General features: G+C 50.0%; 2 protein-coding genes across 6 annotated transcripts in view; one reads left to right on the forward strand and one right to left on the reverse strand.

The window, feature by feature from the left end:
* USP5 (ubiquitin specific peptidase 5) lies at positions 1-22,946 on the reverse strand. Of its 2 annotated transcripts, none has more exons than XM_034787182.1 (20): positions 22,814-22,946; positions 20,222-20,347; positions 19,837-19,903; positions 14,139-14,272; positions 13,765-13,910; positions 13,243-13,427; positions 11,834-11,928; positions 10,360-10,553; positions 8,743-8,814; positions 6,720-6,807; positions 6,398-6,523; positions 5,737-5,890; positions 5,107-5,281; positions 3,664-3,752; positions 3,282-3,404; positions 2,380-2,523; positions 2,078-2,223; positions 1,791-1,944; positions 841-925; positions 1-616 (listed from the first exon to the last, which is right to left on the reverse strand). In XM_034787182.1, the coding sequence occupies exons 1-20, from the start codon at positions 22,919-22,921 to the stop codon at positions 523-525; spliced, it is 2,505 nt and encodes an 834-aa protein (XP_034643073.1). In that variant the 5' UTR covers positions 22,922-22,946; the 3' UTR covers positions 1-522. The 2 variants fall into 2 exon arrangements, with proteins under 2 accessions (XP_034643073.1, XP_034643066.1); XM_034787175.1 differs by having other exon boundaries at positions 3,213-3,404.
* The window catches only part of CDCA3 (cell division cycle associated 3), a 6,444-nt gene continuing 3,752 nt past the window's right edge, over positions 22,895-25,586 (forward strand). The window contains exons 1-4 of one of the 4 annotated variants that reach the window (XM_034787234.1): positions 22,895-23,032; positions 23,909-24,088; positions 24,369-24,504; positions 24,998-25,282. In XM_034787234.1, the coding sequence (XP_034643125.1) occupies positions 23,969-24,088; positions 24,369-24,504; positions 24,998-25,282 (541 nt within the window). In that variant the 5' untranslated portion in view covers positions 22,895-23,032; positions 23,909-23,968. Of the gene's footprint in view, positions 23,033-23,268; positions 23,404-23,495; positions 23,594-23,908; positions 24,089-24,368; positions 24,505-24,997; positions 25,283-25,586 lie in introns of those variants that run through there. The other 3 variants (XM_034787217.1, XM_034787244.1, XM_034787224.1) reach the window with 3 other exon arrangements.

The following is a 25,586-nucleotide window of genomic DNA, read 5'->3' on the forward strand; positions in this document are numbered from 1 at the left end:
CAGGGGGTATTTAACTTTTATTTTATCCTTCGCGTATTTTGGCATTTAAGGGGCACACAAGGAGGAAGTGGTGCTACTTATGGCCCACATTATTTCCTGCACAGCCCCCTTGTTTGGGAGGGGGCATAAGGGAGAGAAGCCACCCACCCACCCATGATACACAAAGCCACACACACACACACACGCACGCCCCTCCTTCTCCCCTTTCAGCTTGAAAGGGGATGGCATAATTACACCAAGCAGCAAAGCACTAGAGGCTGTGCCTTGGAGTAGGGAGTAATGAGAGATTTTATGTTGAAACAAATCCATCTGCCCACCCCTCTTCACTCATGTCCATGGGGGCCCCAGCCCCCAGTTTTATTAACCAAGGAACACCTGCCCCCAGAGTTACAGCAGTGGCACAGGTGAGACATAGCAGGGAGTGGGGTGAAAGAATGTGCACTGCTTCTCTGTATTTGTCACTGCCTCCCCCTCCTCATGCCAGCAGCCTACTCCCCACTCTGCACACAGTAGGAGGGAGTTCTAGCTGGGAATCCGCTGATAGAAGTAGATGTAACCGAGATCCTTGGGTGGCTTCTCAGAGGCGCAGACTTTCTGGTCATTGTAAATCACCCACCTGAAACAGAGAGGGAGAGATAAGGGCCACCAGCTTGCAGCTGACCTAAAAGTCTGTCCCCACCATGTGGCACAGTGGCCTGTTCCTCTCTTTTCCCTCCCCCCGTGACAGTAGGTCCAGAGGGAGAATGGCACTAGACCACTGAAGTAAAGGGGGAATTATACTGGTTTATCTTAGAAGCTGCTGCCTTTAGGCTACTTCTTGTTCCCTCAAGCCCTTCTTACCTGCCATCCTTCTTGATGTGGCAGACATAATGGCCACACATGGTGGAAGTGCCCATGTGGCTGATGAAGGCAAAGAGCTGATACTCTGAGGGAGAGAGGAAAAAAGAGGTGGTAAGAGAGACACAGAGGTAGGGAGAGTTACATATCCTTGGATAACCCCATCCCGCTGAAGAACTCTTTAGAGAGGAGCTATTGTCCCATGACTCCCTAGAGAGGCCTTCAGGGGTCTGGGCCCCAATAATGGCTGAGAAGACATGTTTCATGGTGGAGTAGGTAGAACAAGGCAGCTGCCTAATCACAAGGCCAAGAGAATTTTAGATCCAAGCTCTGTGGAGATATTGGTGAAGCAAACAGGAGGAGAGATGATAGCTCCTTCAAGGCGGCCCTACCTGTTGCCTACCTCCCAGAGCTTGATGGGGGAAGTAGATGAGCGAGGAGGCCCTGGTTCACACATCTGCTGTGTGGGGCTTTCCACATTACAGCAAGTAGTGTAGCAGCTTGGGCATGAATTCCCACAAAGATTTAGCTGGCTAGAGCCCAGGTGTTTTGATAGGGAGACCAGAAAAGAACAGTCTCCGGAGGCAACACAGAGATGGGGTTCCAAAGAATGGGAGCAAAGTCCTCCTTATCTCCCTGGCAGGACACCCTTATTCCTCTCCTCCATCTGACTAGACACCACATCCCATTCATCCCTCTGATGATTCCCAGTAGGCACAGACCCTTTCCCCTTCCTCTCTGTTACATTGCCCCAGCAGCCAGATCAACTCTTGGGAGGTGCTAGAATCTCAGGGATCAGTGAGAGACCTGAGATTTTAGGGAGGCTAAAGCTCTGGGGAAGGCTGGGGCCCAACTGGTTAGAAACCACCACCACCACCATCCCCAGGAACTAAGCTGCCTCTACCGAAACCAGAGGAGGGCAGAACTCATGCCCTCCAGTGTCTGGGACTCACTTCCAGGCCCATCACGCACTTTGGGACCCACAGGGACAGATTCAGAGATGGACTCAGCCGCCGAGCGCCCCTCTGAGATGTCCATGGCAGCCTCTGCGTCCAGGTCATCAATGTGACTGAAGATCCAGTCCACAGCCCGCTCCAGACTGTTACTCTGCAGGGAGAGGGGGAAACTGTCAGGTCAGGAACCCCTCATCAATCTAAGCACCTCCCTTCCCTGAGGATGCCATTCCCAGCACAGCCCTATAAGGCTGCAATTCAACTGTAATCTCATCCTTGCTCCTCACCGTGGCTCTTAGGGCTTTCATAGCCTGATCTCGGGAGAAGCCCATAGAGACAATAGTGGCCACGCTGTCTTCTGAAGGGGGGTCTGGACAGATGATGGTGGAACCTGGCCCACTAGATCCAGAAAGAACCAGAGGGTTGGCAAAATCTGTAGCAGAAAACAGAACATAGTTCAGAGGGGCTAGCTCTGGTGGTGGGGAAACATTTTAAGGTCTCAGCCCTGGCTTCTCCAGCAGGAAGCGCTGTAGCATATAGCACATTGAACTGGGTGGGAGGGCTTTGTCATGGTCATGTGTTCTCATACCTGGATCATCCATGTGCGACATGATCCAGTTCATGGCAGCCTCAGCCCCGCTGTTCCCTGTGTAGTACACAGCTTTGCGGCAGGCATCCATGGGAAAGCCCATCTCCACCAGCTGGATAATCACCGATTCATCCAACATGGGGGCTGTGGGGGGGACAGAGATTAGAGGAGCCTTGGCAGCCCTGCTCCCACCCACCCCTTTAGTGTGATTTTTGTCCCCTCCCTCCCACACAACCTTATGCAAACCTCAAGCCTCCCTCCCTGGCTGAATCTCATGTAAGCCTTGCCCCTCCCTTAAGGCCCGGCTTGACAAAGCCCTGGCTGGGATGATTTAGTTGGGAATTGGTCCTGCTTTGAGCAGGGGGTTGGACTAGATGACCTCTTGAGGTCCCTTCCAACCCTGATATTCTATGATTCTATGAAGTCCTTACTCCCATAGCACGCAGGCCTCATGCAGGGGGTGGAGAGATGAAAGTCATGAGTCAGGCACTCCCTAGCAATGGCTCAGGAGCTTTGTCTCCTCTTCACCTCTCACCACGCCGCCAATCTTTGTGCACCAAACCTCTCTCCCAGCTAGACCTTCTGGATGCATTGTGCATACCCCATTTCCCACTCCTTCCTAATATGGGCCCACACAAACCTACAGCTGAAAGAGCTACTGGGGGTCAGCAACATCCTTGCACAATGAGCATGCAAGGGGGCACAGTCACTGGCAGAGGGACAGGAAGAGAGAGACTGAATGAGGAGGAAATCATTAGCCAGGGAGACAAGTCATGAGGAGAGTGAGGGAGTGAGTCAGGCACTAGGAGGAGGAGAGGAGAAGAGTCACTAACATGTTGGAGAGGAGAAGTGAGGGGAGCAGAAGGAGTCGTCGTCCTCGTTGCCATAGAACCCCAGGCTACCTTTGGGCTCGTCTGGCGTCACCAGTGGAGGCGCAATGTCTGGCATCTCCTCCTCACCAGCTTGCAGCCCTGTCCCCTGTAGCGCAGAGATGTCCAGCTCCTCTGGCATTTCGATAGAGACATCTGTAAAAAAGTCTGGATCAGACCTTCAGGGACGTGTTCAGTGAGCTCAAAGAGCGTGGATGAGTGGCCCTCAAAGATAAGCTGTTTGGGGTAGAGAATGCACATGGGATGTTCTGCAGCAGCAGTATAGCAACGCAGTATGGAATGCTCTCCCCTGTCAGTAGTGACCCCAATGCCTAAGCATGGGGGCGGTGCTACACAGAGCAGCATTGGGGACTCATTGACCCCGATGCTTCGTGCTTCACCTCACTCTCCTTACCGAGCTTTTTGGGTACCCAATCCAGGCCAAAAGTGAATTTCTTGATCTGGATCACCAGATAGTCTGGGAAGGAGGCAAACCGGGTTGTCCTGAAAGAGAGTGACACGTCATGTCTGAACAGGTTACCCTGTTGCTTTGTTAATGGGGGAGGAGGAGGGGGAGGGGAGACTGGCTGGCTCGGGGAGAAATCAAGGAAGGGGATGTGGAGTCTTGCACATTCCAGAGCTACTGCTGGAATACAGAGGGAATAGTCTGTATGGCTCTGGGTCTCCCCACTGTACTCAGCACTGAGCCTGCCAAACCCTGAACAATTCCCAGAGGAAGTGCTCTGACTGGAGGACAGCTTAACCTAGCATTTCCCAAACTTTTAAGGGTGGAGACCACCTCCAGGAAAATCAAACACTCCTCCCTCCCCTGCAAACCCTGCCATGTGGTACAGGCCACCGGAGATTTTAGAATTCTAATTAAATACAGGTAAAACAAACACGTATGGATGCATTTTAAACTATAGTTGAAGGAATGAGGTATATTCAGCACTGGATGTGAGGAAAGGTTTGAATATAAGTCATTACTCCAAACTGCAGTAGAATGTTAATAATGTCAACTTGAAAAGCAACATTTCTTTAGACCTGTTATTGCTAAGGGGTATCTTTCCGTTTTTCTGTAACAAAATATCTCCCCTCATGGGCTCTGCTAGGCTTCTTGGGCTTGAGTCCTTCTTGACTGGGAAAGGAGTGCCAGTGGCAGCAGAACAAACAGCCACTCAGCAGACATTGTAGCTCTTCATTACTGCCTTGAGTTACTATGATCTGTGTTTTGGATAGTGAAACAGTTAAAAAATCTGACATTCAAAGTATCACCACTGGCATTCGAGTTAGCCCTGCTGAAGTGACTGGGGCAGCTCATCCTTCACAACTATTGTTTCAGTCTTTCTGTAAACTCAAGGAAACTTTGGTGCACCAGTTGCGCTCAGTTCATGTTTTGAAAGTTTTGTTCAACTTTAATAACTAGAGACTTCTTTTAAAACGAAAGTCAGGGCTGGGGAGAACAACAGAGTGCTGTCCACATCTCCCTCCTAGGCTAGGCACACTTTAAAACATAACTCAAATTAAGAATGTCAGAACACTGATAATGGGGCATCAACACCACCGTTAATTTTTCTGGCTTTCCATTGCTTTGTTTTCTGTACCACTACAGAATGCAGTGTTGAGGACCCCACAGCCACCTTAACTCTGCCCACTGTAATCTCCATGGAAAATGGGACAAGACTGAGCCTAGAGGCTCAGGAACCACGCCCCAGGGCTGACAAGTCATGGATTTCTAAGAGGGGAACTAGCAGCCCTAGGAAACATTCCTGCCCAGTGTACTGTAGGAAAGGGGTTCCCAAGAGGGCTTTTCACACTCTGATCTCTATCCTAGATAGCGCCCCCAAACTACACTCACTTGAGAGCCACAGACTTGGCCTGCAAGGCTGTGCTCCAGAAGTCATCCACCTGCTCTGGAGCCCCGTAGGCCTCTAGACAGGAGCTGAAAGGCACCTTGGCTCGGACCAGCTCAGGCAGCGGCTGCTTCTCCTCTTCTGCCTGGTGCTTCCTCTCCTCATATTCCAGCAGCTCATCTGGGGACAAGTCAGAGGAGTCAGGTCCAGATTCCAGGTGCTCACAAGGCACCTGCTGTTGGCTACCTCCAGAGGCAGGACACCAGGCTAGATGGGCCCATCGGGACATATTCCCTAGAGTGGTGCATAGGGCACACAATCTCCTCCAGCCATCAGGATGGTTTCCATTATGCTGAAGTCCCACAGGCTAAGTCACAACCCTTGCCTTGGGTGAGGCAGGGGAAAGGTTTGATCCCTAACTTGAGTGACTGATACCTGTCCACAGCATCTCTGAGTACATCCACCCTGCCCAGCTCCATGGGGTGATGAAGGAGAAGGATTTGGCTCCAGAACACCTTGCTTCTTCAGGTCCTTGAGGGATCCCCTCAACCCCAGTAAAAGAGTACAGTAGGTAGAGTTTCCCCACTGATCCCAGTGCCTGCTGCCCCTTCCTCAGTCACCATCAGGCCACTGACCTTTGTTGAGTGCAGCATCCATGGGCACGGGCAGCTGCATAATGTAGTCCACACGCTGGGTGTATTTCACCTTCTCTGTGGCCAGGCACTTGAGCTTCTCCTCCACCAGGAAACGGAAGACCTCATTGGGATTTTCTGAGCTGCGGCAGTTCCTCTGGGAAGGGCAACATGGTGAAGATGTGTCATATCAAGGTGGCCAGATCAACCAATCACAGGAGCAGCAGCCCCATGCGGGACACAGACAAAGAACTGTCTCCACTGTCCCTGGTCCAAGTGTAGAAGCTGGAGCCCTTCAATCAGCACCACCAGTCTCCAGAAATCAATCCCATTCCCACCCCAAAGGAGAGGGTTCCATTTTTAGGGGGAGCTCTGGGTAACTCCAAGCTCCCCCAAAGTCTACACACAGCAATTTCATAGGGGCTAGGAGTGAGCCCCGAACAAAAGGCCCTGCAGTTGGGCACCCTCATCCCCTTTTCCCGAAGTGGTCACTCACTGATATCCTGAATGGTTAGTTCTGGTGAACCTGGTGCTTCAAAATACCTGCATGCCGGCCCCCTCCCTGCATTTCCATCCAGCCTAGGTGCCAACCCCCTACTTGCTGGAGCTCAGAACAGGAGCTGCCCCCTTCCCAGGATTTCAGAAAGTGTGGATCAGTCATTACCTCCACCATGTTGATGAAATGCAGGAAGAACTCCTGGGCATCTTGCTGCCTGTTGGTGGAGAATTCCGGGTGCCCTTTGCCAATGAGAGATTTAAACATGCGTGGAGCAATGCCATCCTGCATGCCCTAGAAGAAAGTAGGGAGGAGAGGAAGGAGTGAGCATGGCCTCCCAACAACTCCGCCCTAGGGTACATCTTTCCAAACCCTGCCTCTATTTAGGGTCAACGCCCTGTACAGTGTCTCCATAGAGGATCCCCACACCATCACAGACATGCTTTAGTGCATTCCCTCCCCATGAGGGTAGTGGGGCCCCAGTCCTCACCTTCTGGTTCTGGTCCGGTTGCTGTTCCCCGTCTCCAGAGGCTGGCTTCGAATACTCCCCAGAGAGTAGCCCATGGCCCAGCTTGGCTCTGGAATAGCAGATGATTCACCATCAAAGCTGTACCAAGCTGCTTCCAACCCAAACACTCCTGTCACTCCAGGAGCCAGTTCAATCACTCCAGCTTTGAAACTCACGTTGACTTGCCCCAGCTGACCTCAGCTCCCTCTTCCTACCCAGCCCCGACTCCTCTGTCTCATCCTGCTCTGCTGCCCCCAGCCCTGTCTGATATCTTCCATTTGAACACCTCACAGAACTTTAGAACTGAGCCTCAGCTCCTCCCTGGCCAATGGGTAAGGATTGTGGAGGGACAGCCTCAGCCATTCACAGAAAGGCAGCCAGCACTGGGCTGCGACAGTCGTTTACCAGCCACATCTCGCAGCAGCTTGGCACAGGAAGTGAAGCCCCGCAAGTGACTCTATACAGGAGTCTGAGGGAGGCAGAATGCAATCCCTCCAAATTAGTGATGGCTGCAGCCCAAGTCATGGGATAGCAGGAAGCAGACTACACCGCATTCCCACCAGCAGGTTGAACAGATTTTCCAAAGTGAGAGACAGACACTTTACTGCTCAGGGCGGGCAGGAGATAACATGAGATACCCACTATCAACCCTTCACTGTGCTCTCTTGGGCCCCACTTCTCCCCCACCACCTTCCTCTACTCCCATCTCCCCCACGCTCACATTCACACAGCCTCAATCACCAATTCACTCCCATTCCCTTGCACACAACCCTGCCAACCCAAGCCAGCACATCCCCCTCTCATTTTAGCAATTGGCCCAATCCCCACCTGCTTAGAAACATCCACATACCTATTCCTCCTCACCCCTAGATGGAGAACCTCTCCAGAGCTCACTCACCCCCTCCCCTGCCCCCCACAGCCTTTGAGGCTCCTACCCAAGACTGGGCTCAAGAATCACTTTTAATTGTCGCTGGCTCTGGAAAAGCAGAGGATACGTGCATACAATTAAAATATTCCCAGATAAGTCTGTATTCCCTGCTCCTCACACAGTATGCAGCCTCTGTGGGACTAGCCCAGCGTTTCTCAAATGCGGCCACCAAGGGGTTTTCCTGCAGTCACGACAGCCTCCTGGGCAGAGATGGGTGAGGGGGCAAAGCAGCGGCCGTTCCCTGCAGCCCTCTGCCCCCAGCTTCAGGACTCCGGTGGCGGGCTTCAGTCCAGGGTGGCGGGGCTTCAGGAGGGCTGGCTTTGCTGGGTGCGGTGGTCAAGAGGCAAGGAGCGGGATGAGCTTGGGGTGCTGCAAAAGGGAGCTTAGAGCAATGGCGGGGAGCAGCAGGGCCCAGGGACAGTGGGGGTCTGGGGAAGGCAGCAGCGGCTACAGGCAATGGGGGGAGGAAGCAGGGGCCAGATGCACCAAAATACAACTGTACATGATTTTTATTACTGAATCTGAAAAAAGCACCCTACATAAATCAATGACAATGATTTGGATGTGCGTATATGCATATTTATTTGTTTTTCCTAAAATTAGTTAAGTATTTCAGAAAAATTTGTCAGTTGGTGGCCGCACTCTCAGGCCACCACAATTTTTGTTATGAGAACCCCTGGACTACCCCCCACCTAAACCGGTATACTCTTCTCTCAGACACCTCTCTCTGGCTGGAAGTCTGTGCTGCAGAGCCAGACACCAGACACCCTCTGCTGACAGCTAGGGGTACTACACCCACCAATGGCAGAATGTCCCTGCAGGACATTTGCCACTCTATACAGTTGTGAGATTGAGGCTGGGGCTTAGACCCTTTAACCCATCAAGCCCAATCTCCTGGTCAAACCTCAACTCTTGGAAAGTTCCAGAGATCTTTAATGACTACAAGGGATTGGCATCTCAGAAGAAGTGGGACCTACTTGCAACACAATGCAATTTAAGAATGGTCTGGGACATGGGGCCCCCTACTGGAACACGCCAAATCTATACCACATCCCCTTTCTTCAAAGAACTACATACACTTGGGTGCTGAAGTCCTGTGTGGGGTCTGAGGGAGCACTTTGGAATATCTTCTCCAGCTTGTCCACATACCTGCAAAGCAAACCAGAGAGGCAAAGAGAGCTGCAGACAGAGCACCAGGCTGCATCCAGCAAGGTAACTGGCTTATACAAGCAGAAAAGAGTCCCATGGCACCTTATAGACTAACAGACGTATTGGAGCATGAGCTTCCGTGGGTGAATACCCACTTCTTCGGATGCATGTAGTGGAAATTTCCAGAGGCAGGTATAAATATGCAAGCAAGAGTGAGTCAGGCTAGAGATAACGAGGTTAGTTCAATCAGGGAGGATGTGGCCCTCTTCTAACAGTTGAGGCGTGAACACCAAGGGAAGAGAAACTGCTTTTGTAGTTGGCTCGCCGTTCACAGTCTTTGTTTAATCCTGAGCTGATGGCGTTGAATTTGCAGGTGAACTGAAGCTCAGCAGCTTCTCTTTGAAGTCTGGTCCTGAAGTTTTTTTGCTGCAGGATGGCTACCTTTAAATCTGCTATTGTGTATCCAGGGAGGTTGAAGTGTTCTCCTACAGGTTTTTGTATATTGCTATTCCTAATATCTGATTTGTGTCCATTTATCCTTTTACGTAGGGACTGTCCAGTTTGGCCGATGTACACAGCAGAGGGGCATTGCTGGCACATGATGGCGTATATTACATTGGTGGACGTGCAGGTGAATGAACCGGTGATGGTGTGGCTGATCTGGTTAGGTCCTGTGATATGTGGGCACATAGCTACACCAGCGACATATCACAGGACCTAACCAGATCAGCCACACCATCACCGGTTCATTCACCTGCACGTCCACCAATGTAATATACGCCATCATGTGCCAGCAATGCCCCTCTGCTGTGTACATCGGCCAAACTGGACAGTCCCTACGTAAAAGGATAAATGGACACAAATCAGATATTAGGAATAGCAATATACAAAAACCTGTAGGAGAACACTTCAACCTCCCTGGACACACAATAGCAGATTTAAAGGTAGCCATCCTGCAGCAAAAAAACTTCAGGACCAGACTTCAAAGAGAAGCTGCTGAGCTTCAGTTCATCTGCAAATTCAACGCCATCAGCTCAGGATTAAACAAAGACTGTGAACGGCGAGCCAACTACAAAAGCAGTTTCTCTTCCCTTGGTGTTCACACCTCAACTGTTAGAAGAGGGTCACATCCTCCCTGATTGAACTAACCTCGTTATCTCTAGCCTGACTCACTCTTGCTTGCATATTTATACCTGCCTCTGGAAATTTCCACTACATGCATCCGAAGAAGTGAGTATTCACCCACGAAAGCTCATGCTCCAATACGTCTCTTAGTCTATAAGGTGCCACGGGACTCTTTGCTGCTTTTACAAATCCAGACTAACATGGCTACCCCTTTGATACTTGGCTTATACAAGGCTCCCAACCCCAGAAGGTAAGCTCCCAGCATTAGGGATCTTTCATGCTGATCCCTGGCACCCCCATTCCTCTCAGAGTTCAGATAGGATTGGGGCAATTGGGATGGAGACCAGGACTAAATGGCCTAAGTAACCCACAATCCTGGAGCAGTGGTAAGTGGAGGGGGCCTTCCCTTAGCTCACTTACTTTCTCTGGAAGTCAGGGATGCTGAACAGCACCTGCACCACAGAATTGAGGTAGCAACTATTGCCCAGGTTTCGGATGCCAGTGTAACCAGGGCCATAGAGGGGTTTGAGCTGCACCCCAGACTCCTGGATCAGCTCCCACTCCCCAATGCGCTGATTCATGTCAATCTCCAGCTCGGTCATTGTCTTGTCTGTCTGTGGAGAGAAGAGATGGACCGGGGGAGCTCAGAGAAGAGCCACAGATACACTCTGGGCCATCCTGTTTGGTGAAAACTATGATGGGGGGGGGGAGGAAGAGAGAAAGATATGGAAAGGATGTGCAAATGTCTAAGGGATTCCAATTCCAAGGGCAGAAATATTTGGGGGGGGGGGGAAAGAAGGGGAACAGGGCAAGTCTGAGCCAAGGAAAAGGAGCTCAGGAACCATCCCCCAGCACTGAGGTGTCAGAGTCTGAGGAACCATCTCCCCAAGGGAGGTCCCATTGCTTGGAGTACGAATAGGAGCCACAAGGGAATGAATCTGGGGGGGTGGAGGAGAAGAAAGGGACACCAGTCAGCTTGAGAGGAAGTGGGGGCTGTGTACCCAATGACCTCTGCATAGTAACTGAGTTACAGCCCCACCCTGGTTGGTGACTGAAGACTCGGATCCAGCTGAGGACTCAGTGTGATAGAGGACAAATGCCTGCAATATCCTAGACAAACCTTATTGAATTAGATTTAATACATTTGGGGGGGTCCATTGTATTAAAAATGTAATTGATAGTGTATTATCGTAGGATTGTCTGTAGCTTGGGGAAACATTAGGAACTTCAAAGAACTGTTTTGGACAATATGTGAGAAGTGGGTTTTCTAAAAGGTACTTGGGTGTAGCTTCAAAAAAATCTCCCTAGGGAGAAAAACCCATTGTCTGCAGATTACCTACTCCTTGAAACTTCAGAGACCTCTGAACCGTATAAAGGCTGGACTAAATTTTTCACGAGTGTACTAGTTCTGAGCTGAGGTTGTTAAGAACTTGTGACCACAGATGACACCCCTCTGCTAGGTCTGAAGGGCTAATCACTGCCAGATCCCATGTCAGAGTTGGGGTGATCTTTGGTAAGCTTATTAGCCTGCGTACTGCTTCTTTTAGTGTTTTCTGAGTAATACTTTAGCCCTAAGAATAAATAAGCTTGCATAGAAAGAGCTGTGTGGTAGCTTAAATGGGGCAGTCACATTTATTAGTCTCTGAAGAGAAACCAAGCAGGTCTGCTCAGGCAGTTTGTTTTATGCTGGGAATAACACAGTGAAGGCAGGGAACTGTTCAGCCTGGAGATACCCCAGTCAGCAGGGAGAGAGACACGCATCTCCACCCAAGAGAGGTGACAGCTGGGGAGCCGGAACCCTGAGAGTGGTGCCCTTGCTGAACCCCTGAGGGGAAATACAGGTGCAATTGTGACATTCAGACCCCCTTGTTTTGATTGGGAGTTTCCCTCTCACCTTCTGCATCTTGAGCATGTCAATCCCAAAGTGAGCCAGGTGTTCAGCCAGGCTGGGATCCAGCACCATATCATCCTCATCATAGGAGTAAACGTCTGTGGGAAAACAGACGGGAAAGGGAAAGAAACTAGCTTATACCCCAACCACTCCCAGATCCCACCAACACCTACCTGTTCTTCCTCAAACAACCTGCTGCTAGGGGGAGGAAGCAACATAAAGTTCTCAGAGTTTTAAGGTCTAATAGACTAACTGTCTGAGCCAGTGGTTTTCAAACTGCAGGTTGCAACCCAATACTGGGTTGCGGTGGCTCTGATCAGCATCACTGACGGGCTGTTAAAAGACCCGGTCGGCGGTGCTGCCCGGCTAAGGCAGGCTAGTTCCTACCTGTTCTGACACCGTGCTGGGCCCCGGAAGCGGCCAGCAGCAGGTCCGGCTCCTAGGTGGGGGGCCATGGGGCTCTGCGTGCTGCCCCCACCCTGAGCACCGGCCAATGGAAGCTGGGGGTGGGGACCAGTGCCTGAGAATGAGAGCCGCGTGGAGCCGCTTGCGCACCTCTGCCTAGGAGCCAGACCTCCTGCTGGCCGTTTCTGGGGCGCAGCATGGTCCACGGTGCCAGGACAGGCAGGAAGCCTGCCTTAGCACCCCCGCTGACCGCTGACTGGGAGCCATCCGAGATAACCCCATGCCCCAACCCTCTGCCCCAGCCCTGAGCCCCCCCCAAACCCAGAGCCCTTCCTGCACCCCAAGCCCCTCATCTCTGGCCCCACCCCAGAGCCTGAAACCCCAGCCAAGAGCCCTGACCCCCTCCTGCATCCAACCTTCTGCCCCAGCCCTGAGCCCCCCCACACTCCTCATCCCCAGCTCCGTTTGGTCACGGTCATTAACAATTTTCTTCAACTGGGTCGCCAGAAAAAAAGTTTGAAAACCACTGGTCTGAGCAGTACTGTCCTAAGGTGGGAAGAATGGGGGACCCAAGTTCCCCAGAAGTGTGGGGTAAAGAAGAGGAGCAAACAACTTTGCCTTGGATTCTAGTACAAAGGCCCTGTGTGCCTGGCTAACAGAAGGGTGTTGCGCCATCCACCCCCCTTCCCTGTCCCAGACCACTAAAACAATGAGCACCCCCCATCCCAGGCTGGAGGGAAGAGGGAATACAGATAGTCTTTTCAAAGGCCCTCAAATTCCAACGAAGAGGGCAGGGGAAGCACAGGGTTTCAGCAATTAGCTCATTGCCCCCCTCCCCACAGGAAAGCCCAGTTGGTGGTGGTGGCAGCTATTGGTGCATGTCCTAGGCCACAGCATTGGCACACCCCAAAATCCCCCTCACTTGTTCTGTCAGGGGATCATGGTGCCCAGATTCAACCCATTCAGACGCCTGGCATCTGCAACTCCACTTGAGTCCCCCATCTCACCAGCCCCATCGGGGGTGATGGTTCCCAGTTTCACAGCCAGCGGGTAGCCAGTCTCCCGATAATGCTCAACTGCGTGGTTGTTGCCGCCACTGCCGTCGAAGTAGCGCCGGCCACACAGGATGGATCCATCAGTCATGTTGAGCCACAAGTTCTCACGCATGTCGCATTTGTTGCACTTCCAGCCACTGCCAGGAGGGGGAGAGAAAAGAAGCAGTCTATTCCCTGAAAGTACTCGCCCACCATGGCACAAGCAAAGGCTTTCGGGATTCCACTCCCCTCCTACTCCAGGAAGCAGAGGACCCGGGGAGACCTATAAGGCAGGAGTCAGTTGCAGTCAACCCACAGAGTTTTCAGGAATTTACCAGCTTGTATCACGGGCCACACCTTGATCAGGGAGAGGCCCACAGAAGAAACCCCCTCCACTGACAGAGCAACAGTCCCATCACAGCCTCAGAGAGGAAAGTTGTGTTGTGAAGTGTCCAGGGTGAGAGGGAACATGGCCAGGCTTGGTGCCAGACTCACCATGGAGGGATGCGGACGCTGTTCTGTAGCTGGTGCAAAGAGAAAGCATGTTTGGAAACACGTCGAACTTCTCCATCCCATGCCTGTACCTCCTGCTTTCGCGAGGCTGAATCTGCTGTCAGGATAGCCTCAACCGCACTGGCAATCTGGAATTGGGGAGCAGGAGAAATAGGGGGATAAGAGCTCCACAACACCTACCCTTGCTATTCCAGACCTGGGTTCCCCACAAGGCTCTGCTAATGCCACTCCATTCTGCTCAGCCACCCCCCTGCTATTCCAGTCCAGTCCCACAACATTACTGGATCCAATTTACAAAGTAGGAGAGTTCTACTCCATAAAAGCGCACTTCCTGCAGACAGAAAATAAAGACCTACCCTGTCTTGGACCATGTCTGGCAGCCCCTCCAGCCCATCCCGTGGGATCTCCAGGTGCTCTGGGAAAATAACTATTTTTACGTCTTCATCATATTCAAACTTCTCCTCTGGGATGTCAAACCCACCTTCTATGCCTACAAGAGAAGGAACACTGCAGTAAGAGAAAAGGCAAAGAATCTATAACCTAGCCAGCTTTCTTGCCTTATGGATGACAACCTGAGGGACAGGCTTTCCAGCCTTGGATATTATGTGAACTAGGGAACCGTAGAGCTGTGACTAGCTCTGTCTAAGTCTATAGCAGTGGTTCCCAAACTGGGGTTCGTGAACCCTTGGGATTCACGAAATGTTACAGGGGGTTCTCGGGGAAAAAAATTCCCTAATGGCGGACAGAGCTGTCCCTAGGGACCCCGGGCAGCATGGGGCCAGCAGCCCAGAGCCCCTGGACTTCCAAAAGCTAAGCAGATCAAAGCAAGCACATCACACTGAGATTTAAACTTCAAGATTCCTTGAAAGGAATGTAAAATTAAATAGGCAGCTAGTATTGTTTTTAAAATTATTATGAAGAACAAATTGAAGCTTTGTTGTAACGTGTGTTGTTTGCCTGGACTGCTCAAGGCCTGAATGCTTGTGTAGGAGGAACTCTTTGAGTTGGCTTCTTAAATACCTTCATGCTGTTTCACATCTGATACTTTTTGATGAAACATAGGAGCCTTGTCTTATAACATGCTTATTCAAAGTGATACAAGCTACTAAAGTGAGATCTTGGAAGAGTGTTGCCATTTTCATAATGTAATAAAAATACTGTAATGATAAATAATAATTAATAATAAATAGTGTGTAATAAGCATGTCATAAAAACAAACTTTATTTCCAAGATCACTGCTTTTATAATTTACACTCAGGTAAAGGAGAAAATCCCTGGAAATATTCATTTTTTAGGAGGGGTTTCACAAGACATGACATTTTAGTGAAAGGGGTTTTACAGGTTGTTAAAGTTTGGGAACCACTGGTCTATAGTGACATTAGCTAGGACAGAACCACTGGGGGGCATTCCTGCTTCTGATTCACAGATGTAAAGACAATTAACTGTAATTGGGGGACACAGGAAGAAATCCTTCCAAACCCAAGGGCCAGTGCACTCACTACCACTTCCAAAACACTTGGCTAAGGCAGAGTGCTCACTGCTCCTTGCACCCGCCACAAAGGGAGGCTTCCTGCTGTTCCAGTGTTTGAGGGCAGGATGTGGAAGTGCTTAGTTCAGGTCTCCCCCAGAAACGTTAGAGTTAGAAGAAGAAACCTCACAGACTTAGAGAAACTGGGAAATGCACAGTTCAAGTAGTTTCCCACACCCGCCCCTTTACTCCGTCCCCTTTGAGATGTCGGCAGACAGGCACAGGCACTCTGCATAATGGGGATTCCAGTGTTACTTTTGAGCAGTCACTGTCCACATATCAAAGAACAATGTTTGTGTGACTGAAAGCACCCCTGTATTCACCTTACACACTACCGTAATAATCTTTGTACAAAATATGCCCTGAGATATTTAAAAACTAGTAACATACTGATCATCAATATTCTTATGTAATGTATGTACAAAATGAATATTAAGAGTTATGCACATAAGCTGAAATTATGACTACAATGTGTTTACCAGACAAGTTGGCGGAGGGGAGCAAACTGATTTCTCTAAGGACAAGATGATGCTTCTAGCCAGTTGACATCAAAGTTGACTGGCAATCACTTGTCAAATGACCATTCTTTGGCAACGAAGGGGGCCAGGAACAGATTGATCTGCATTATAGCAAACAACATGGAACCTCTTACACCACGAGACTCCATGTCTCTGTCCACACAGCTGGAATGTACTTTATCTAGGAGTAACTGCAGGAAAATATTTTTCAAAGAGTGACTGGACTATAAAAGTGAGGGGCAAAAACACCCTGTGTGTGTGCACATTTTTTCCTCTCTCCCCTCCCGCCCCCCAAGATGACAAAGGAACCAGCCCTTTGACTTTTTTTTTCAGGGGGAGGGAGGGGGGGCAAAGAAGAGAGCCTGACTTGAGGATTTGGTCAGCCGTGTTGCTGGGAACCTGTGGTACACATTTTACCTTGAACCAGTTCTAGCTTGTTAAGTTTTAGCTAGGAAACGTTTTATCTGTGTCTTTTGTAACCATTTCTGACTTTAATACTTCATAGCTGTATTCACTTAAAATCTCTCTCTTTGTAATTTAATAAACTTGTTTCTAATCTAAACCAATCCAGTGCTGTGTTTAAACTCAACCGTTTGGTAACGCCAGTTAAAGTAGCAAACTGTTGAATATTGACCCTTTACAGGGGCAACAGACTTTTAATATCTGAACTGCCCAAGAAAGGGCTGGCCAAACACTTTTGGGAAAATTCAGGACTGGTAGTGTGTTTGCGTCACCTGAGATTAGTAACCAAGGCTGGTGGAAGTCAGAGGGTGACTGGAAGCCAGAGTGCTGACAGGCTGCTGGGGTCAGACCCACTGGATCAGGACTGCAGCTATACACAGACACTCAGGGTGTGACTTGCATGCAGTTAGGCTGTTTGTGAGCAGCCCAGGTTGGGAGCTACAACAGCAAAGCATTATGAGGCACCCATGGTTGCAGGGCACACAGTGACAACTCCTTACTGGTCTGAACTGCACCTTGGAATGTGACAGTTTGTTATGGAAAGATCAGATGGCCAAACTTTGACCTCAGCCCCCATGGAACTGTCATGAGGAATGTGCAGTTTGGACAAGGTGTGTAAGGGAGAAGTCACCCTAACTGAGCATTTCCTGGTTTTCTAACATTGGAGTTTGGGGATCTAAAGTCCTACATTCCCGAAGGGTACAGGGAGCAGACAGCACTTGGTTCAGGAACAACCTTAACCTGACCTTTTTTTGTAAGTGAATTTCCTTTGTTGTTGTTGTTTTTAAAGGCAAATGAGCTAGGCTGGTCGGGTTTCTAATGTCTCTCTCTCTGTCTCAACACAATGGTTCACTCTATTGTGACAGGGGCGTCTAGTCTTTGCAGTCAATACTAATTGTTACTTTGCTTGCCAGCAGGTTCAACTTCGCATCATCCTTGACCAGGACGGATTGATACAAAAAAAAATCAAAGTGATTTAAATCAGCAAGCAGAAAACCTTGGTTGAAAATCATCCATTTTAATCTTGTTTTTACATTTGTATTTTTTAGTTAATTTCCTAAAGAAAGATTGATTCTCATTGATTGGTAACCATTAGAAATATGTTCATTTGTAACTAAATATAACCTTTACCCTGAATTTGATACTTCTTTTTGCTAACCAAGAGAATACACTGTATCTATACATGTTCATTTAAGCAGTTATATAGCTTAACAGTTATTCAGAGTCTTAATTTTTACATTATGCATCATTTACCATTTTTAGCTTCTCTTTTTTGGTAGATTACTTTTTTGCTTGTGATTTCTGTCAAGTTGCATTTGGATGGAAGTTGGAATTCAATTTAATGGGTACAAAACCAGCATTTTAAAACTATTTTGTGCTAGTTAAATACAATTACCTTAAATGGATATATAAGAAAAAATAGGAAGTTTATCACAACACACTTTGCCTTTAAAACTGATTAAAGAAAGGAAGTATTATCTGTAGTTAATGAATTGAATGGACTGTTTTTGGTCACCATGTATAAGATTTTAGAACTAGTAGATCTCATAGACCTTAAGGCCAGAAGGGACCATCATGATCATCTAGTCTGACCTCCTGCACATCACAGGCCAGAGAACCTCACCCATCCATTCCTGCAATAGGCCCATAACTTCCGACAGAAATACTGAAGTCCTCATATCTTGATTTAAAGACTTCAAGTTACAGAGAATCCACCATTTGCTCTTATTCAAACCAACAAGTGACCCACCGTGTCCCATGCTGCAGATGTAAGTGAAAACTCCCCAGGACATCTGCCAATCAGACCGGGGGGAAAATTCCTTCCCAATCTCAAATATCCTCTCACACCATATTTTTATTCATAGATTGGAAGAGAGGAAACAAATTTTCTTGCTTTTTCAACTCACAATAAGTTTTTAAACTTTAAATGAAGTAGTTATTGAACTGGACTAGTTGAATAAATTGAAAAAGAAAAAATTCTCTCTGCACCTGCAGAAGAGGCTACCATGTCAAAAGCTGGTTTAGCACTTCAGCAAACTCTGGTCTAGGTGCTTAGCCAGTGACTTGCTCCAGTTCAGTGGTACGACTTTCTTTAAAACTTCAGCAGCAAATTCATAGTGCTTGAATATTTTTGTAATTTGAATTAATTTAAAAGATTATAGTACATTTAAGTCTTAACATAGGTTGCCAATTTAAAATTTAATTTGTAATAGGCATATTTTTAAAAATAACAAAATATTTAAATAAAATCTGATTTTTTTTTTAAATCATCCATTTTTACCCACCCTGTGGGGCAGGCCCTTTTACCCAGTGTTCTAGAAACAGCCACTATCTAAAAGAGCCTCCTTTCCACAGCGCTTCCAAGAGCCATCACCTGATTAAACAGAAGAGCCTAATCACTACTGACAATCAAAAATATACATTACAGTACACCAAGCACAATGCTTTCTCGCCCTCCACCTCCTCCAAATACCCCTTGAGTGCAATGATCTGATGATGCTGTTTCACCAGCATAGTGACAGAGAGCTACAAACCTTGGTGGGTTCAGAAATACTAGGAACATAGTCAACTGAAAAATACGAGAGTCAGCACACTATCCCCAGGCTCTCCACATACGCAAATATGCCTTCTCAGTATCTCTCCTGATGTATCTTTAGGGCTCCCAGTCCCTATAGAGAGTGCCATGCTCTTCCCCCACAACAAGGAGCGATTGGGAATGGGGAATCCCCAGAGCATTAAAAGTCCCCGAACCCTAAAACAAAATAGGCTACTAGGGTTTCAGGGTGGCCTTTCAGAGCTTCCTAAAACTCTGATGGGGTGGTGGACCCCCTGTGAGCTTCAGACTTGACAGGTGGGAGTGGCCCTCCAACAGCGTACAACAGGGATCCCAATGATCTACTGAGGTGCTTATAAGCCCCCACTTAGTACTGAACACCTCATAAACACTGATGGAATTATCCTACCCCCACTCCGTGAGGTAGAGAAGTCCTGTTGTCCCCCTGTAACAGATGGGGAATAGAGGCACAGAGACTAAGGCCTTGTCTACACTACGGGGGGAAATCAATCTAAATTACGCAACTTCAGCTACGTGAATAACGTAGCTGAAGTCGACGTACTTAGATCTGCTTACTGTGGGGTCCATACTACGCTATGTCGATGGGAGACACTCACCCGTCAACTCCCCTTGCGCTTCTTGTTCAGAAAACCTTTTGATCAAGCGACCTCAAAGTTTCCCCAAACTCTACCTTAGTCCCTAACCTTGTATAGCAGTGTTCAAGCTGATCTACGTATGCAGATTTTAGAGAGGATGCAAATTCCAACTGTCAACAGAACTCCATTGTTACAGACTTGAACATAAAGCAACTCTCATCACTGCAGCAGGTTTTTAAACAGCTATTCTTCTTGGCCATTCCCAGATACGTGGACATTGGACTAGAAGGGTCTCATCCAGCACAGGGACATGAAAGGCGAGAGTGAATGGCCGCCGGGCTAGACAGCTGATCTGGCACAGCAGGGAAACTGGGCTAGATGGAGTTGTTTTCTTACCAATAGCCAAGCGGGTGGGTTTCTTCCTGGGGGGGTCTCCAGCACTGGAGTTACTGTCTTCCTCCTTCTGTTTTAGAGGCAAGGAGAGAGAGGAGACAGTCAATAAGGAGGCCCAGCAGTATGAGGGTAGCCCAAAGCCTGTGGAACTGAGGCAGATACTGCAGGTGGAGAGAGATGGGGCAGGCAACCAAAACAATAACTAATTGAGTCAGAGTTCCAGAGTTGGGGTCCCATTGGGGGGGGGGGGGGAGAGGGACACCAGGTTGTGTTTCAGATGAGGGAAAGCCTCAGGTCTGAATGAACATGGAGCTGGATCCCTCTTCTCAGACTCAGAGCAGGTTTGGCAATGTAGTGTGTCCCCCAGCTCCAAGCACCCCATTCTTACCAGCTTGCGTGTTCTCTTGAGGTGCAGGTAGACCCGATGGCCTGTTTTCCCATAGTACTTCTCTACATATTGCTTCCCGAAGCCCAGGAACGTGTTCATACAAATATACAGGCCCCCATCTGACTCCTAGGGGAGAAAGACAGACTGATAGGGAGATACATCTCAGAGGGGCCAAAGGAAGGTGTTCAACAGAACAGAATAGACTTTTACCTTTAGTACGCTGGTTCTAATCCAGCTCCATTCAATGACTGCAAATCATGCCCATGTGTTAGCCATTCAGTGGCTGGTCTGAAAGGAGTTGTCAAGTCTCCCTCTAGTTGCCAGCAAGATATGTATCTCTCACCACTATGCATGATTTGAAAATCCACCTGCCCGTTTATCCACAGTAGGAAGCTGAATCAGGCCAGACCCTTAAACTTCTGAGGAGCTGTAGCCTCATTTAAAAAAGACTTTAGCACTTACAGTTGCAAAATATGACCCAGGCAAAACTGATGCAGCTATATCAACCTGTCTCTGCAGCTAGACGGATCTAGCTGCTACTGGTGCTGCCCGGAGTTTTGCCAAATTGTTGCAGAGTGAAAGTTAACTAGAATCTTGTTTTTGGTGTTATTTCGGAACCTTGTGGGCAGCTGTGAAACAGACCAGGACAAGAATCAGGTCAGTCTCACGCTGCTGTGCTTGGCAACCTCCCAGCACCTACAGCACTGATGCTATTTAAAAGTGGTGGGGGAGGGCATGAGAGACACCTAAACATGGAGGCCAGGAAAGAGACAGAATAGCAGAGAATACCCAATCTGTGTCTCAGCAATCAGAAGGCTGAAATGGAGATAGAAACAAAAAATGGGATTCCCAAACAGAATTCATATGCAGGGCTTGTGGAGGAAAAGAAGAGTCTTTCATTTCCTATTGCCTTGGACAGTGGGACCCAAAATCTTTTCATGTCTGTCTTTGATTAGTAGGTCTAATTCTTGTAGTGAAGTGAAGAGAAAAACAGACACTGAAGACAACATAAAAAGATCTAATTATATGAAAAAAAAGTGGAGTGAAGTCAGGAAGAGAGAAAAAAGGTAAAACAAAGTGAGAGACTGGCAGTAAGTTACGTTTAGGGTGTTAGAAATTTGGTTGACAATGTTACAATTTGATACAAGAAAACATATCATACAACTGTACTCATCCATGGAAACTGCAGTGGCAGTGGCAATGGCAATGCATGTATTTTTCATTCTGGTTAGTAGGCTTAGCTCTTGACCAGTGGTGTCAAGTAATTTTTGAAGCCCTGATAGTGGGCACAAGTCTTATAGCTGGAAGCCTCAACAGTGAGTGTAAGGATTGAATGGACCACAGAGGCTGAACTCCCCTCCCCAGGAAGTGTTTAGCACTTTATCAGGGTGTGTACAGGGAGAGAAACTTGTTCTACTGCTACTCGGGCTGTCCCCAGTCAGGGGATAGAGACCTCCAATTCCCAGGGGCTGCCAATCAAGCACTTTAACCAACACTCACTTCCCAATGAAAAAACTGAACCATGTTTAAAAATGCCTGAGGCTGTAACTCCATTGGGTGAATGTGGCTGGAGGGAAAGGGAGGGGGAGAAGGGACACTGTTCTTTTAATGACACAGTAAGTACTGGGGTATCCCTCAGCTTTTGGGGCCAGGGAGAACTTTGTGTTCCAAAGTAAGAGGATATAGGGTCCCTAAGACAAGGTGAGCCCAGGGAGGTTCTGAGGGACTTTTAATTTTGGAGCTTAGGGCTGGTTCAATCCCTTCAATTGCCTGGATGTATGTTCCACACCTTGGGAAAAGGACTGGTTGTGCCCCCAGGAGATGATGGAGACCTCCCCTGCAAACTGGGCCGGGGGTGTGGGTGTAAGAAACAGCAATAACTTCCTCCCCTCAAATCCCAGGAAGGAGAGCGTGCGCGTTCAAACCCGTCCTCCAGAGGGTGGGCAAGGGGATCAAGAATGAGGTCACCCCCTGTGGATGTTTCCGGGCCTGCGGGGTGGGGAGTGCTGGCAGACCAGCCGGGCTACGCCCACCAGCATGCACCGCGAGCAGCTCGGCCCGCCAGAGATGCCAACAGGGCAGCGGGGCGAGGAGCCCTCCGCGCCGCTTGTGGAGCGACTCTAGTCTCGGGGGCTGCAGCGCGGCTGGGCAGGCCCCTCGGACTCGCTCTGGGGAAGGGGTCAGCCGACTACAGTTCCCAGCATGCTCCGCACAGGAGAGCCGTCTCGGGTCTGCGCTCCCCAGCCCAGCGGGCGCTGAGGGAGCCGGGACGCCCCGCGGTGAGTCAGCAGGAGAAGCCCGCGTAGCCGCTGCCGGGGCGGCAGAACTCCGCGGGCAGCACTGGAGCGGAGAGAACTACAGCCCCCAGCACACCTCGCCCACAAACGGGGCCAGGACCCAGGGCTTGCTGTGAGTTGTAGTCCTTGCAGCCGCACACTCAATTGAGCCGAACAGAGCCCTTATCCGTGGAAGACTTCATGTCCCAGCATGCCCCACGCGGGCCGGTCCCTAGGGCCCAGGCGCGCTGAGGATCAGGCCAGAGAGCAGGCAGCCTCATGGGTCAAGGGGAGAACAGCTGCCGGGAGCGCTTACCGGTGTATCGAAGGAAAAGGCGCATTCCTCCTTATGGACCCGGTCCCCAGCCTTGGGCACGCGGATGGCCGGCAGTACCGATAGCAACGCCTCACTCAGCTCCGCCATGACAGCGGCTCCCTGCAGCACCGCCCGCAACCCCACCCTGACCAATCACAGACCTTCGTTGTCAGAGACTAGCTAGCCAATCCTATTCCACGCAGGCGCACAAGCAAAGAGGTAGGGCTACCGTTAACCGCTCCGCCCCCTTCGTTCCAAGGCCAGCCCATCTCATCCTATCAAAATTGCTCTTTGTATACGGACAGCCACCTGGGACAATCTAGGTAGAGACGTCTCAACCTCCAGCCAATGCAAGCGCAAGAGTCACTTGGGGCGGAGTCGCTTGGAGATTGACGGAGGGAAAGCCAATGAGCCCCGGAAGCCTAACGACCTCGCCAATAGAAGATGATAAAGTGCTAGTCCAGGAAATAGCCAATCAGATTGGAAAAAAATAGATTCCAGCGAATAGGAAACAGAGAGGAAGGAAATATGGTCTTTATGAATGATGTTGCACTAAGGTTTTGGCTGTCCCACCAATGGGAGATTAAGAGGTGGGATTACGGAGTGATTGGCAATAAGATTAGCCAATGAGCGCGCATCACAGGAAGCCTGGTGTATATTGGGGGCGGGAGTGCTACACCTTCGGGAGGCAGTGAACGGCAGCTGCTGGGGCCAATGGGGGTGCGGGGCTGGGCGCGGTTAGGGCGGGAGATTTGAATCACGGCGGAGACTGGGTCCGAGGTGAGGCTGGGCGGGCGTCGCCGGCGGAGTGTCAGCTCTTCCCGGGCTGTGTGCGGGTCCCCGCGGCGCTAGTGAGGGGAGGGGCCAGGCCGGTCAGCCGGCCCCCAGTAGTGGGGTCAGCCCCAGGGCCCGGCCGCTGCTGCCCGGCGTCCCTGCTGCAGGGTGGTGAGGGGAGATGTGGGAAGCTAGCCCTACCCAGCACCTGAGCAGGCGGAGGGCCGCCTCCAGCTCCCCTGCTCAGCAGCGCAGGGGTTGGTGTATCGCTGCTGCGGGTGGTGCCTGCCGGTAACTCCGCAGCATTTCTATTTTCTTCAGGGCTCCCTGCAGAAGGCGGACTCGGGTGTGGAGGACTCGTCACTCCTGGTGCCCGCAGCCATGGGGGCTGCTGAGAGCTTCCCTGTTACACCCACTTCGAAACCCTTCCTCAACAAACACCTGGCACACGTCAGCGATCCCCGGTCCCCCACACCTGGGATCCTGCGGACCCCCATTGAGGTAAGAGGCGATCAGGTTCATCCTGCCTCCCCCAGCCCTAGTCTGACTAAAAATAGGACTATCCAGTCTTGTGTCCTTACCCAGTCCTTCCCCTCCCTGCCCCTCTCACTCAGTATGTCTCACCCAGACCAGTGGGCCTGTCTAGTCCTCTGCTTTTCATCTGAGAAGGATCTGAACATCACAGTTCTGCTTTGTCTTTGCCCACTGTGCATCTGTCTCCCTGCTCTGGTCACAGTTTGTGAGCTATGTCCATTTGTGCCTGGCTCCATCTCTTTCTCAGGTGGAGAGCTCCCCTCAGAGAAGCCCCTTGGCTGAGTCCGAGGAAGCAGTGAGGGCAACTGAACAGATCCAGAGTTGGGACCCTCGATCGCCAACCCTCGGCATCTCACGCACCCCTATGAAGGCTGTGATGGCTGGTAAGTATATGTCTTCTCTTGGAATGTGGCTTGTTGTATGGACAGATCAGGGTTTCGGGCAGAATCATACTCTTCAGTCCATTTCTTGGGGGATCTGGACCTTTTCCTTATGGAGACCACTCCCCAGACTCCCAGATCCCTCAGGACTGGAGATGGTTCCTGAGCTCCTTTCCTTGGTTCAGTGTACCCTGTTCACATCCTGCCTCCTAACCACCACAATTCCCTCAGGTTTTGTGCCCTTCAGATATTTACAGATGATTCTTCTCTTATGTTCTTTATTCTTGGCTCTGGTGAGCTGGGTGAACTTAGCTCTTGAGGTCTCCCACCAGAATTTCACCACTCTGGCTCCCTGAGCATTTCTTAATTCTTCTCTGAGCACACTTCAGTTTGTCACTATCTTTCTGAGATTGTAGGCTCCAGAGCTGAGTACAGTATCTCAGGTGGGGTCTTGCCCAGGGTCTGATAAGGTGTCTTATCCTCGCCTTCTCCCTAGACACTATAAATTGTTTGGTGAAGCAGCTCAGCGAGGCCTTTGGGGCAGAGACCATGGAGCACGAGTCACTGCTGGAAAAGCCATTAGATCAGGGGCCAAATCTTGGAGCTGCCTGTGTTCCAGGGGAGGAGACAAATGGAAAGAACCCTCAGGGGGAAGGCTCTGCCAGGGATGTGTCTCAGGAAAAGATCCCAATGCAGGGTGAGGAGAAGCAGCCACCTTCCAACACTTGTGCTCAGCCTGTAATGAGACCAGCTCGCTTCACTGACCCACACCGCACCTCCGGTAAGTGTATGGGTTTGGGGCCTCCCCTGGTGTGGGGATTGGTGGTTCTGGGGAACTGACAGGGGCCTCTGTTGTGGTCACCCAATGGGGAATATGATTAAGGAGGTGAGAGGGGCCAGGATGTGAAGAGGGCCTCAGTGTGGGGTGAGGGGGGTCTAGAGCAAGTGAGAGGGATCTCCCTTAAAGCTCATAAAGGGAAGTAGTGTGTTTGCATGTGTCCTCAGGAAAAGTGAGTTAATTCTAGAAAGCAGCAGCATTGCCCCCCTCTTGCAGGCTGTGAGGGGCATAGGGAGTATGTGGGCAA

The sequence above is a fragment of the Trachemys scripta genome, chromosome 1 (assembly GCF_013100865.1).
Source record: "Trachemys scripta elegans isolate TJP31775 chromosome 1, CAS_Tse_1.0, whole genome shotgun sequence".
NCBI classification, from domain to species: Eukaryota; Metazoa; Chordata; order Testudines; family Emydidae; genus Trachemys; species Trachemys scripta.